Source organism: Corticium candelabrum, chromosome 21 (assembly GCF_963422355.1).
Source record: "Corticium candelabrum chromosome 21, ooCorCand1.1, whole genome shotgun sequence".
NCBI lineage: Eukaryota > Metazoa > Porifera > Homoscleromorpha > Homosclerophorida > Plakinidae > Corticium > Corticium candelabrum.
The window spans coordinates 1684568-1699505 of record NC_085105.1 but is presented as its reverse complement, the minus strand read 5'-3'; the positions used below and the strand labels follow the sequence as shown (position 1 = coordinate 1699505).

General features: G+C 43.3%; 3 protein-coding genes across 4 annotated transcripts; 2 read left to right on the top strand and 1 right to left on the bottom strand.

Annotated features, from left to right (window-relative positions):
• Positions 1-888: 888 nt before the first annotated feature.
• On the top strand, positions 889-3063 carry LOC134196469 (uncharacterized). Its single transcript, XM_062665605.1, has 2 exons — positions 889-959; positions 1364-3063. The coding sequence occupies exons 1-2, from the start codon at positions 946-948 to the stop codon at positions 2808-2810; spliced, it is 1461 nt and encodes a 486-aa protein (XP_062521589.1). The 5' UTR covers positions 889-945; the 3' UTR covers positions 2811-3063.
• Positions 3064-10836: 7773 nt separating this feature from the next.
• LOC134196809 (uncharacterized) lies at positions 10837-11701 on the bottom strand. The gene has a single exon (XM_062666029.1). It carries the CDS (start codon positions 11699-11701, stop codon positions 10928-10930), a length of 774 nt encoding a protein of 257 aa, XP_062522013.1. The 3' UTR covers positions 10837-10927.
• Positions 11702-12357: 656 nt separating this feature from the next.
• On the top strand, positions 12358-14938 carry LOC134196564 (uncharacterized). Of its 2 annotated transcripts, none has more exons than XM_062665730.1 (2): positions 12358-12393; positions 13282-14938. In XM_062665730.1, the coding sequence occupies exons 1-2, from the start codon at positions 12380-12382 to the stop codon at positions 14732-14734; spliced, it is 1467 nt and encodes a 488-aa protein (XP_062521714.1). In that variant the 5' UTR covers positions 12358-12379; the 3' UTR covers positions 14735-14938. The 2 variants fall into 2 exon arrangements, with proteins under 2 accessions (XP_062521714.1, XP_062521713.1); XM_062665729.1 differs by lacking the exon at positions 12358-12393 and adding an exon at positions 12746-12873.

The following is a 14938-nucleotide window of genomic DNA, read 5'->3' as shown; positions in this document are numbered from 1 at the left end:
GTTAAGGCTTTCCTTGCATCTCTTAATTGCATTACATTGCATGCGTGCCAGAGGCGTGGCTGGGCGTGGCTAAGCTAGACGCAACTTTCGTCTTTCAATAGAATTGAATATTGAAGTCACCGGCGACCGCCCGCGCGGTGTCATTATACCGTTTATGAGATATGGCTCGCGCTAGCAGCTGCGGGTAACTTTCTATTTACATTTAGTACGGAGAAAGAAAATTGCATCGGAGGCTCTAATCTAATATTCATAATTTACGAAAATTGGACGGATGGAAAGATTGAATCTATTTGCAAAGTAAACGAATATTGAAATGACAATTGGTCTTCAATCAAGTTCTATTTTCAATGTAATGGAATATTGTAAGAGCAAGCAACGCCAGTCAATTTTTAATTTGACATTCAATTTTCAATTTGTCTCAAAAATTAAAAATGGAATGGACGAATTGGCCACGCAAATTCAAAATTTAATATTCAATTTTTAAATTAAATTGAATATTGAATTTAATATTGAAAATTGAACTAACGTGCTTGCAATTTCAATATTCAATTGCATTGAAAAAGGAAATTGGTTAGAAATTAAATGTGTTTTCAATATTCATTTTAATCCGCAAATAATTATAGTCCGTCGATCAATCAATTTTCAATTTTTAATAGAATTGAATATTGAAATTGCAAGCAACTTGTAGGCAATTTTCAATTTCTAATTCAATATTCAATTGTTGCCGGAAATTGAAAATGGAATGGACGAAATGGTCACGCACCGTCCAGCTGCCACTTGTCTAGCGCATGTACGCATGCATGCAATCGTTAACTTAACGTTTAGTGGTCAAGTCACATGGTATTACAGCCACATGCATTTGAGAACGCACCGCGTGCTGGTCGGGGTCATTCACTTCGGCTCTCGTTGTCGCATTGTTTCAGCCGGAACGGACAAAACGAGACGATGCAAATCATCAGGTCAGTGACTGTATTTACAACGCAATTTGACGTATCGGTATCTAGTTGTGCACGAATCAGTGTAACAGTCGAGACGTTCTTTGAACTTCTCTAGGCGTAGTCGTCTAATGCTGGCTTAGATAGCTGCATGCGAATGGCTCGAGTACTTAATTAGAGGCTATGCATGCGTAGTAACTGTTGTGTAGACACATGCGTGCCGATGAAGTCTGCATGTTTAGTTTGAAGCCGTTGCTACAGTACCGCGACTTGGCTTTCAATTACAAGAACTGCGAGAATGTCGGGCTGAACGATTGTCTAGATGCCACTTGTCTAGCGCATATACGTATACGCATGCATGCAGTCGGTAAAGGAGCGCTACCTGGTACGTTGTCTTACCAACTAGAGCTAGCTGTTGTTTGTTGTAGCGCAACTCGATCTAGGCGCTATCTTATGGCTCAACTGTTGATTGCATTCCTTCGGATCAATGTTGCTGCACCGGAATGGAATGCTGCCTTCAACGTGTGGGAGAATAGTCTACAGCAATGCCGTGATGACCAACGATCAGACGTTTCCTTTATGTCTCAGATTGATTTCTCTTCTCAACTGATTCCGTCAGAGCAAGCGGTTGCTAACTGGTCATTTGGTTTACATGAATGGCTGGATGTTTTGAACTTGACTGGACCATGTCTCCCAGAGAACGGGACTGAAGAAATTAATCATTTGAAGTGGCTTGCGGATGCAGCTGCAGGTGGTGTCAGGGATGCTGCAAGAGACTTGGTCACAGCCACCTATGCTGCATACTGTCTATGGGCTCAAGTACTGTATTCATCCGGTCAGGGACATCTTGTTGTCATTCCAGGATACCGAGAGAACTCTACATTGCTGCAGGACTTGGATGACGCTCAGACTGTAATGAGGAACGCATTTCATTTGTCGTTAGACAGAGAAGAGTGCAGAGAGGTGAATACCGGACAATGTAAGAGAGAGTTGGATAACTCAACGTTGACAACTGATGACAGAAATATTGGTGCAATATGCGGTAACGCTGTGACAGAAAACTCAGAGGAATGTGATGACGGCAATCGTTTGGACGGTGATGGGTGCTCTTCGTACTGCACAATAGAAGGATGCCCTGTCTCAATAACTTCTATCCCAACCAGTCCTGCAATCCCGACTGAAGAACAAAGGAAATCATCAACCGAAGCAACAGCAACTGAAGCAGCAACGGTGAGTTCGTCAAGCGGTGATGCTCCTACTGCAATGGAACGACGGCGTCGATCCATGCATTCACCTGATGATGGTTTACATCCCAATTCGACGTTGCCGCCGGCTATGCCTACCTCTGAAGCAACTCCAGCGCAACTGTCAATTTGTACGTTTGATGACTGTGTAGTGAGTTCAGTGAGACAAGGAACAGTACATTTGTCTAACTTTGCTTTGCATGCTAACCACACTGAGATAGATCCACAAACAATCAGAGAGCTGAGTAATGGCCGGGCTCTTATGGCACAAGTGATGACAATCCTGCGTCATCATGTGATGTTCCCAGTGGCCAAATTAGACTCCCTCAAGAGAAATCTGGCTATAACCGCCCTAAATGTGCTGGAAAACACCTACTCTATTGCCATAAGCTTAGAAGATGGTGCCATATGGATCAGACTGACGGGTGTATGTTGTGAACCTGTACGTTGCTGCAATTCCGAGTATCTATTTACTTGGTGTCCAGTACACAACTGGTTCAAGTGTCATGTTTCAATTGAGAGCTCTCCTGTTAACCCTCATGCCCTTGGTACCGCCATATGGGAGTGCATCCAGTCTGCTCTAGAAGAGATGTTCCAGTGCGACCCTGAAGGATGGAGATACATACAGTAATTCCACAGACTGATTTGACGTGATATTTCACTGTGAACCGCTTGCTTGCTGATTAGTTTAGTATGCTCGCATAACTGACTGCTACTTCTGTGAACCGCTTGCTTGCTGATCAATTTAGTGTGCTCGTATAAATTGTTTGCTTGGCCTGTCATTTTGTTAGTTTGTGGATCATCTAGAGTTTGTGTGGCTCCGCGTGTTTGGTAGCAAAGCATGTAGCTACTATCTAGCTGTAGTTAATAAACTGTTTTGTTGAGTTCGATTTCATGCATTGTAATTGTAATTGTAATCAGTGCATGTGTAATAGAGTGTCTGGTCGCTGTTAGAACTGCTCCACCTTCCTGGCTCCCAGCGGTTACAGGATGTGCAAGAACAACAACAGCAACCTTGCTAGACGTACACCTACATGTTTGCATTAGTAAAAACTTGTCAGCTTTAGTGTTTGCATGCATATATTCTCTGTACCGGAATGGCCATGGGATGCTGTATACGACGTGTGAACGAATAGCACATGTACAGCAATGCTATAACGCTGAGATGACCGACAAAGTTGAGCAGAGATCTCTTAGATCTCTCAGATCGAATAGACATATGCAACCTAGCCTGCAGCGACAGTCGGTGTTACCGTGTAGAGAGTCGGGGTGGAGCGTAGTGTGTGTTGTGGTATACCAGGTGTTCGGTAAACTAATAAATAATACATTCTGTGTACGTTTCTATGTTCTAGCTAACCGACTTGTTAGAGCTATCTACAATGTATAGACCTAAGTTTAACTGATTGACAAGACTTACTACAAAGTAGCATATTCACGTGCACTGCATCCCGGCTACATTCAAATAATCGTTCTCGTTACGTTCATGCATTACCGCATTGCACGTGCACATGTGGTGAGCGGCGAGGCGGATTTGACAAATTGTGCTCGGCGGGAAGCTGTGTATTACTCTCTGTTCGCGTTAACTTTGTCGATTGAAAATCCACGATTTCTCCGTTAGTCTCTAGAGCAAGGACACGATGGTACGCGTCCTTAGGCTTCGACAGACAGTCTTTCGAAACCGGTACGTCTCTCATAGCATTTCCTGTAGGCGTGATAAAAAGACTAACAGAACCAATGCAACTGTTGAACGTCTGAGATAACAACACTGAGATAGATCCACGAACAGTGAGTGAGCTGAGTAACATCCGGGCTCTTATGGCACAAGTGATGACAATCTTGCGTCATCCTGTGATGTTCTCAGTGGCCAAATGGGACTCTCTCAAGAGAAATCTGATTATAACCGCCCTAGACGCACTGGAAGACACCTATAATCCTATTGCCGTAATCTTAGAAGATGGTGCCATAGCTATAGGGATCAGACACAGGGAATATGCCGCGAAACACACATTGTTTTTTCATGGCTTTAGGTAGGGTTTTGCCTAGTCTCTTGCACAGCCCCTCCTAACGCGCGCGCGAGGAGCGGAGAGGGGGCGGTGTCCGCACGCGAAATTCCGGGTCTAGATTTACTTGGCGTCCAGTACGCAACTAGTTCAAGTGTCATGTTTCAATTGAGACCTCTCCTGTTAACCCTCATGCCCTTGGTACCGCCATATTATATTTACGGGAGTGCATCCAGTCTGCTCTAGTTAACTAAAAGAGATTTTCTAGTGCGACCCGTATGGATGGAGATTATACATACAGTAATTCCACACACTGATTTGAGATGTTTCACTGTGAACCACTTGCTTGCTGGTCAATTTAGTATGCTCACATGTACAGTTTGCTTGGTCTGTCAGTTTGTTTTAGTTTTTAGATCATCAGTAGTCTAGGTGGCTGCTTGTTTGACAATTATGGTAGCAAACATATAGCTCGATCTATATAGTTGGCATTACCTCTAGCTAAACTGTTTTGTTGAGTTCGGTATTATTGTGTGTTTGCAATCAGAGCATGTGTATATAGTAGAGTGTCTGGTCGCTGTACGAGGTGCATGGTCTCGCAAGAGACATGCACTTTGCTCTAACTTCCCAGCACCATTGTAATGTGATTGTTAGACGTACACCTAGAAACACTTGTGCAGTGTTTGCCTAACATGTACACATACCGCTAGACGACATAATTTGTCCATCAATATTTGCAGGGAGATTGTACGGGAGCGCAAAAATGAAATCGGAACTTACCTCACTTTTTACGTCAAACTGTCAGTTGAAACATGTTCTAGGCTAGTCTCGCCCCAGACGCAGTGTGGATTGCAGTCCGGGTGCGCTGCCATCACCACTACTACAGCGCATCTAGTCTCGCGTAGCCAGACCCATTCCGCCGCGTCATCCTTTCGCGCGATGGGGTCTGAAATCGGCTATCTAAAGACCGGATTTGGTTTCTCAAATGCTTCACTAAAGACCAGACTGGTATGCACGCATCCTATCTCATTATAGTCCTTGTGCGGAAGTTCGTAGCGTGTCATTTCATTTCACCCTCCCCCTCGGGTATACCAAGTTTTTCTATTACGGATGTAAAGAGATGTTGTAGTACATAAATATTTTAAATGTTGGCAGCGTCGGAAATGTGCGACACCTGCACTAGAGCATATCAATCAGTAAGTAAAGCCTTGGACACCAGACCGTCGTAAGAAGAGCGCAATGCGGGCTTTGCAGCGTTTTTCTTGATTTAGCTAATGTTGTCTAAAATTGTATTTACACTACTCCGTTTATTAATTAAGTGATAAATAATAAACTCGTTGCGCAACGTTAACTAAAATACGCTAAAATAACTACTGCATCAAGTGTACGTACTACATCGTATACACTGCGATTAATCTATAAAAGTAGTATGGTCACTCAATATCAGACTCTGAATTAGATTCCGAATCATCTTCATCAAAGTCAGAAGGTAGTGCTGTATCGTCCAACTTTGCGGAGGTGGAGTTAGCTTTCTCTGATTCTAGAGTGTTGCACTCTTCCTGGCGTTGGTTTTTACAATTGCAACACCCGCAAACATCGGTGCATCCCAAACCGGAATCAAAACATGAACATGCACATTGGTAGCTTGTACAAATGGCGTACCGACGCCTCACACCGTTCCATAACGTCGTCACGGCAGGGCAATGAGTTTTCTAGGCCAGACATTGCCAGCCGAACAGAATCCAATTTTTTGTTGTATGAGATGGAAAGTGGCTCGTTTACCTTTCCCTCTAAAACATGACGTAGTATCGAACGCATGCATTCCTGGCAGAGCAATCACAAGATCTTAGCCTAAGCTGTTTGCAATTGCTCCTAAATCAATAATTCGTCTACGTTCTTTGGCACCAGTCGACCACAATAATCAGGCTTCAATAGAGAATGAATGGTAAATTCCAATGACTGCGACATCAGTGTCTGGCGATGATATCACGACAGTCTGCGCTTGACCATCTTCCGTCGAACATGCAAGTTTGGCATGAACAAATATTCTCGTGTCGGCCTCTTAGTGATCACATGTAAGAGCTGGTTCACGAAACCAGTGCGTTCGAATTCCATCCTCTGACATTATCCGGTTCTACAAAGCTACGCGGTTCCACAATGACAGCGGTACTTGCACTACGCTGCACTAGTATACCATTAGTACAGTGGGTGGAACTCTTTCCAGACAATGTGTCTTCTAGGATATCATTATTAATTAAGCAAAAGACTGCAGGTCGACTAAGCTGAATGTTACCGGTAATGTATGACATAAACCCTCTCTCTCTCCTCAAGTAGTTGTTTTGCTACCGCCGTATCAACTTCGTCCAGATGTGTGCGCGAAATACGATGCCCAAACTTGTTCACCAAAGAGAGAATTGTCGTGTTTCCCTTGAGATGACGAAATGCAGTGGATAAAGCGATATGTTAGGGCGTTTCTAATTGACTCGACCGTTGTGTGTTGCATAAACTATACCCGAGCAAAAGACATTACTAATTTATGAATCAGTGCATCAGTCTCTACTCTGGATGAGTGTTCGACGTAAAAATCAACGCAGTTTCCCCTCCACCTAGAATCCACGCTAGTAAATTGTACAAATTGCTGGGAATTCTAATGTCCTCTTCTGTGATGTCAACGGCCCTGGGTGGCCAAAGCATTTCGTTTTTTAGGTTGAGCACAAATGATCGCAATTTCATGGCTGCGTGATACAATTCCGCAGATGGTGTGACAGAGTGTGTAACAGCAAGCGAAGCTGAAGAAACCGAGGATGCTTCAGATACCGAAGACGACTCTAGGAGAGCTTGAAGCACTTCTCCAGGTATAAGGTCAGACGCATATACCACCTCTCTTTCGGTCTAATTTTTCGAGCACCAAAATGACAAACGTTCTCCAAAGCGCCGTCTCAACAGTCTTTCCAGTTTTTCTGTCCGATACGTAGGATTCGAGATTGCTTCTGAAAATACATCTCGTAGTATCTTGGTACAAATAACCTGTCGACGCTCTAGTATGGGTGTTTGCACAATGCTGGTCACTACACTAAATGCCTTGGTGTCGGCTGCCGTAATTTCGTCTTTAGATTCTGATGTGCAAGCATCAACATGATGGCATCGTCGTCAGCAGGAACCGCTTAACGGGTTATTTTTGTAAAACGGACGTAGCAAGATCGGTGGTATTTAACCTCATTGGCATAGATATCTCCTTGTAATGCTAATAGCAAACGTTCATCTTTGTGTAGTTGTGCGGCCTTTGTAAGGCGATTGGTACCGGCGTCCAATTCACAGGAAACGAGACGACTTTTCGTTCGTTTTTGTTTGCTGGTATTATTTTGACAAATAATACGAAACCTGTAGTCGGTAACTGGAAAAGCGCTTCGAACGTGTCTTGTGTTGTCACTGCGAGATTGAGCCGACGGAGGTATCGCCTCTTTCACTGCTGAGGACTCTGCTTGCTTGCGACGGAGAAGACGCAATACATTAGTTTTGTTCGAGCAGTCTTGGTAACACCGACGGTGGTAGCCTCCTCTAAGAGAATCGTCTGAAGAACTGCTGTTTCTAGACAAAAATTCGTACGTGAGATCGTCATCTCCTCTTACACGCGATACTTCGTGTAGTTTTTCCCAACTGCGATGCGAAAATTGTATAATGGGATCAGATGATGCACTTTCAACAGTATGACAGAGACAATAATCCCAGTCAAGACAAACCACCTTTGAGCTTGAAGCAAGAGATACAGAACGAGCCACTTCGATATCACTCTCCTCCAGTCGTTCAAAGTCCGTATCCGACATTATGTAACAACCTTTACTGACTGTTTGACGGTGGTGTGTACAGAGAAGGCAACGCGACAACAACAACGATAAACTCTAGTAGTAGTAGTAGCCTCCTCAGCTTAGTGACTTTACTGTACATGACATAGTAGTAGTAAAAGTTGTACTATTGTATATGACAGTAATTGTTTAGTAGTAGTAATAGTTTATTGCCATTCGCTGTAGGTTGCCGTTTGTGTATACGTAGTCTGCTATTGTTTCAAATACACCATATCTTCTAAGTAGTAGTAGTAGTAGTAGTAGTAGTAACCCTAACCCTAACCCTAACCCTAACCCTAACCCTAACCCATAACCCTAACCCTAACCCTAACCCTAACCCTAACCCTAACCCTAACCCTAACCCTAACACCAGTTCTCAGTAGTAGTAGTAGTAGTAGTAGTAGTAGTAGTAGTAGTAATAACATACAACACTATAAGTGACAGATATACGCACGCAGCAAAACAAACAATTAAAAGTCAGTTACTACTTTATGTCATTACACTGTATGCTTAACTATTATCACAAGCTATAGTCACCACCTACTCATCTAGGTGGGCCTCACTTTCAATGAGTCCCAGCAGGTCCACTTTGATAGGTCTATACGTAGAGGATCTTGTTCCACGGATACACAGTATACTCGAGCGAAGTAGGGCAAAACTCAATCTACAGCGAATTAATTGCATAATTCTACTGTACTGCTCTCCTGACTTGGCTGCATGCAGACTTGCCACTCGCTTATAGAAGGTTGTTGCCTCTGGGCCTGTGCTTCCGTATGACGTAAACACTAATGGAGTGAAAGACCCATGCTCAACTTCCCGAATTCTCTCACCGTAAGCGCGTTTCTTCTCATTCTCGTGACTCACATAGGCGGATTTGAGTGAAGAGTGTTTGCGGTTGGAAGCAGCGTTTGGGTAGAAAACCCTCACATCAAAAAATGCCCGTTCTCCATGCCTCCACACTCCTCTAGCAGAAATGTAGTAGTAGTAGTAGTAGTAGTAGTTCACGCCAATCATTTTAGCATGCACTGGAGGATGCAGTAAACTGACGTCTATTTTTTTGAAAAGACTAGCCTCACTTTTATCGGAAAAGCACCACACCGAGTACAGCACAACTATCAACTGGCTGAGATGTCGACTGTCATTTGCACTCCTTCGGGCCTGCGTGATGTGTTTGCGAGGATGCAGGTCCAAGCTTCACAGAACCTCAAGGGACTTCAACATTCTGCTGGAAGCAGCAGAAAGTAGATTATAGAAGACTGTTTATCTCAAAGTTGTTACAACCTAGAAACTTGTTGCTATAGAGGAAGCTTTTACATACAGTAGTAGTATTTTGAAAAAAGTAGTAGAGATTTTATTATTATTATTAGTAGTAGTAGTAGTAGTAGTTTATTCAAGTAGTAGTAGTAGTAGTGTGTTAGCAGATGCCGTTTGATTGTTCAAATACACCAGTTCTCAGTAGTAGTAGTAGTAGTAGTAGTAGTAGTAGTGTGTTAGCAGATGCCGTTTGATTGTTCAAATACACCAGTTCTCTCAATAGTAGTAGTAGTAGTAGTAGTAGTATATTACTCAGCAAAAGCATCCACCGGTCATGCCCATACTACAAAAGCCACTACAACGGCACTCAACACAACACTATATCAATCCATTCAATTAAACAAACCCACTTAAGTCAACGTCACAATCTACTTAGTGAGGCAAGCCTCACTGTTGATTAAATCCATGTCATGACGGTCAGTGGACGGTTCGGCCATTTAATTTTCTACATTTCACTTTTCATGTTTTCATTTTTCAATTTTCAATTTTTAGTAATTTTTTTTAATTTTTAATTTTTAATTTTTAATTTTTTACTTGCATTCTTATTTAAAATTGTTGTGTTTATTAAATTTTAATTTTTAATTTTTAAATTTTTAATTTTTAATTTTTAATTTTTTACTTGCATTCTTATTTAAAATTGTTGTGTTTATTAAATTTTAATTTTTAATTTTTAATTTTAAATTTTTAATTTTTAATTTTCCATATTTTTGTAAAAATGGTTTTCATCTTTTGATGTGTTGATGCTTGTGATCTTTAGATTTATCTTTTAAAATTTGATTTTTAGGCACCTATGTGCTCAAAACTAGAAACTTGAACGCGCTGTTCGCTTTTCTATTTCTAACATGAATAGAAAATTGAAATGACCGAAGACGCTAGACACAGCAGGGGTCTCAGCGGGGGTCCCAGCAGGGCTTCCATTCGCACGCGTGTCTCAGGAGATCACGTTTCCAACACGCTAGCAGGTGTTTGTTTTTACTTTGCTTTCCGTCACGTGCCAAACTACGTCGGCAACTCTTGACAACTTCGCTCTGACACACAACGTTGTGCCAGCGAATACCTCGGTCTCTAGCTGTGTAGGTACACGTACTGTACGTGCATTGTACACAACACGCTACCATTATTGTAGATGAACCGGTTGGAGGAAAATGCTATGTTAGAACTAGATAGGCTCCCCACTAGCTAGCGGATCGCCGAGTTGGCAAACTGTGGTGACGAAGTATACGGAACGACGTTTGTTGCTAGGAAAAATCGAGACACAATTAAAACATCGAAACCGTCAACCTACTACAATTAATTAAGTAGTAGACTGCGCGCTTTCACGGGCACACTCTAGATGTAGTACACGGTACCGGTACCGTATACAAGGGTGGGCGTGGTACTCTAGAGCAGGTCACATTTCTCATTTTCATGACGTCGCACAACTCACCAAGTAAACAGACATGCACGTCCAAACGCCTTCCGAACTCTAGTTGAAGTCAACTCAACTGAACTCTATTTGCTCAACTCAATTAATCGAACTAACTCAACTAGCTAACGTAGAACAGCGCGGCTTACAGCTAGAGCTAGTTATTAATTAAGTAGACTATGTCAATGTGTCACTCAATAATCTCTGGGCTCTCATTGTCGGCGCGTACGTTCACATCTGCAGTCAAGCTGTGTGACGAGGAGGCACCGACACCTTGGGTTGTGGCAGATGGTAACATGATCGGTAGTTCCGTGTCCGACGAGCTGTCGTCGTGAGCTACGTCGCTCCCAAGTTCATTTCGCATTTCTTTTTTGAGCTCTTTCATGTCGTCGAAACCGCGAAGAGACAGCGGACGTTTGTCGTCTGACCACGTAGCGTTGCAGAGTGGGCAACGCCCACATTGAGAAGTGCGACGTTCGCAGCCGAGCCATTGTCGGCAGCAAATAGACACTGCTATCGGACTTCTGCTGAGCAGGTGGCAAATCTTGCAACGCATCATTCTTGCTGCTATTGTCGCTGCTTTCGATTTAGTGCGTCGTTTCGATGGCAACCGATGGCGAGTCACTTGCTCCATCTTGTCTTCGATGTTCTCGAGTCGCTCGTGTACTCGTTCGAAGCTGGACTCCAGGCGGCCGAGATGAGTTGGCGCGTCTTCTACTTCGCCGTCGATCTTGAAAAGGATATCCATATCCGGAGATGAGGCACGAGTGCTCGAGCTCAACGACTGCAGCAGGCCGTAACCGATCGCTGTTGACGAGGCGGTGGCCGATGAAGCTCGTTTTCGTTTGATCGGTGCCGTCTCTAGTATAGAATCGAGGTAGCACTTCAGTGAGTCATAGTCCGACTGCAGTACCGCACAGATTCTTCGAGACGGTGCCTTCCAAGAGTCTACGTCTGCATGCATCCAAAGCAACTAGGTTAATTAGTTAAAGCGTAAACGTATATATACATACCAGCTAGAGTGCATGCATGCTTGCTAGTGCATTTGAGCATGCAAGGTTCAGCGCGATCAAGTTTCTAGTTTTGAGCACATAGGTGCCTAAAAATCAAATTTTAAAAGATAAATCTAAAGATCACAAGCATCAACACATCAAAAGATGAAAACCATTTTACAAAAATATGGAAAATTAAAAATTAAAAATTTAAAAATTAAAAATTAAAATTTAATAAACACAACAATTTTAAATAAGAATGCAAGTAAAAAATTAAATATTAAAAATTAAAAATTAAAAAAAATTACTAAAAATTGAAAATTGAAAAATGAAAACATGAAAATTGAAATGTAGAAAATTAAATGGCCGAACCGTCCACTGACCGTCTACCCCTACCTACAGTGCGATATCGAATTCGTATACCCTCAATTTGGCAGAGTATTAGAGTATCCGCACTTGTTTGTTTGCTTTCGCTGATTTATGTAGCCACTCCTACTACAATGCATTTCTAACTTGTCATATAAAATGATGTTCAAGTCACACGGTATTATTACATCCACCTGCATTGTAAACGCACCGCGTGCTGGTCGGGCCATTCACTTAGGCTCTCGTTGTCGCATTGTTTCAGCCGGAACAAACAAAACGAGACGATGCAAGTCATCAGGTCAGTGACTGTATCTACAACGCAATTTGACGTATCGGTATTTAGCCGTGCATGAATCAGTGTAAAGTCGAGACGTTCTTTGAACTCCAAGGTGTAGTCGTGTATTGCTGGCCTAGATAGCAGCATGCGAATGGCTGGAGTAGTAAATTAGAGGCTATGCATGCCTAGTAACTGTTTTCTAGACACATGCATGCGCATGCAGTCTGCATGTTTAGCCGTTGCTACAGTACCGCGACTGGGTTTTCAATTACAAGCACTGCGAGAATATCTGGCTGAATGATTGTCTAGCTGCCACTTGCCTAGCGCATGTACGCATGCATGGAATCGTTAACGTAACGTATAGTGTTCAAGTCACACGGTATTATTACATCCACATTCATTTGAGAACGCACCGCGTGCTGGTCGGGGTCATTCACTTAGGCTCTCGTTGTCGCGTTGTTTCATCCGGAACGAACAAAACGAGACGATGCAAATCATCAGGTCAGTGACTGTATTTACAACGCAATTTGACGTATCGGTATCTAGTTGTGCACGAATCAGTGTAACAGTCGAGACGTTCTTTGAACTTCTCTAGGCGTAGTCGTCTAATGCTGGCCTAGATAGCAGCATGCGAATGGCTCGAGTACTTAATTAGAGGCTATGCATGCGTAGTAACTGTTGTGTAGACACATGCGTGCCGATGACTTAAGTCTGCATGTTTAGTTTGAAGCCGTTGCTACAGTACCGCGACTGGGTTTTCAATTACAAGAACTGCGAGAATGTCGGGCTGAACGATTGTCTAGATGCCACTTGTCTAGCGCATGTACGTATACGCATGCATGCAGTCGGTAAAGGAGCGCTACCTGGTACGTTGTCTTACCAACTAGAGCTAGCTGTTGTTTGTTGTAGCGCAACTCGAGCTAAAAGCCATCTATTGCCTCAGCTGTTGTTTGCATTCCTTCTGGTCAATGTTGTTGCACCGGAATGGAATGCTGCCTTCAACGTGTGGGAGAATAATCTACAGCAATGCCGTGATGACCAACGATCAGACGTTTCCTTTATGTCTCAGATCGATTTCTCTTCTCAACTGATTCCGTCAGAGCAAGCGGTTGCTAGCTGGTCATTTGGTTTACATGAATGGCTGGATGTTTTGAACTTGGCTGGACCATGTCTCCCAGAGAACGGGACTGAAGAAATTAATCATTTGAAGTGGCTTGCAGATGCAGCTGCAGGTGGTGTCAGGGATGCTGCAAGAAACGTGGTCAATGCCACCTATGCTGCATACTGTCTATGGGCTCAAGTACTGTATTCATCCGGTCAGGGACATCTTGTTGTCATTCCAGGATACCGAGAGAGCTCTACATTGCTGCAGGACTTGGATGACGCTCAGACTGTAATGAGGAACGCATTTCATTTGTCGTTAGACAGAGAAGAGTGCAGAGAGGTGAATACCGGACAATGTGAAGGAGAGTTGGATAACTCAACGTTGACAACTGATGACAGAAATATTGGTGCAATATGCGGTAACACTGTGACAGAAGACTCAGAAGAATGTGATGACGGCAATCGTTGGGACGATGATGGGTGCTCTTCGTACTGCACAATAGAAGGATGCCCTGTCTCAACAACTTCTATCCCAACCAGTCCTGCAATCCCGACTGAAGAACAAAGTGAATCAGCAACCGAAGCAACAGCAACTGAAACAGCAACGGTAGGTTCTTCAAGCGGTGATGCTCCTACTGCAGTGGAACGACGGCGTAGATCCATGCATACACCTGATGATGGTTTACATCCCAATTCGACGTTGCCACCGGCTATGCCTACCTCTGAAGCAACTCCAGCGCAACCGTCATTTTGTGCATTTAATGACTGTGTAGTGAGTTCACTGAGACAAGGAACAGTACATTTGTCTAACTTTGCTTTGCATGCTAACCATAACCACACTGAGATAGATCCACAAACAATCAGAGAGCTGAGTAACGGCCGGGCTCTTATGGCACAAGTGATGACAATCCTTCGTCATCATGTGATGTTCCCAGTGGCCAAATTAGACTCTCTCAAGAGAAATCTGGCTATAACCGCCCAAGATGCACTGGAAGGCACCTACCCTATTGACGTAATCTTAGAAGATGGTGCCATATGGATCAGACTGACGGGTGTATGTTGTGAACCTGTACATTGCTGCGATTCCGAGTCTAAATTTACTTGGCGTCCAGTACACAACTGGTTCAAGTGTCATGTTTCAATTGAGAGCTCTCCTGTTAACCTTCATGCCCTTGGTACCGCCATATGGGAGTGCATCCAGTCTGCTCTAGAAGAGATGTTCCAGTGCGACCCTGAAGGATGGAGATACATACAGTAATTCCACAGACTGATTTGACGTGATGTTTCACTGTGAACCGCTTGCTTGCTGATTAGTTTAGTGTGCTGGTATAAACTGTTTGCTTGGCCTGTCATTTTGTTAGTTTGTGGATCATCTAGAGTCTGTGTGGCTGCCCGTGTTCGGTAGCAAAGCATGTAGCTACTATCTAGCTGTAGTTAAATATAAAATAAACTGTTTGTTAAG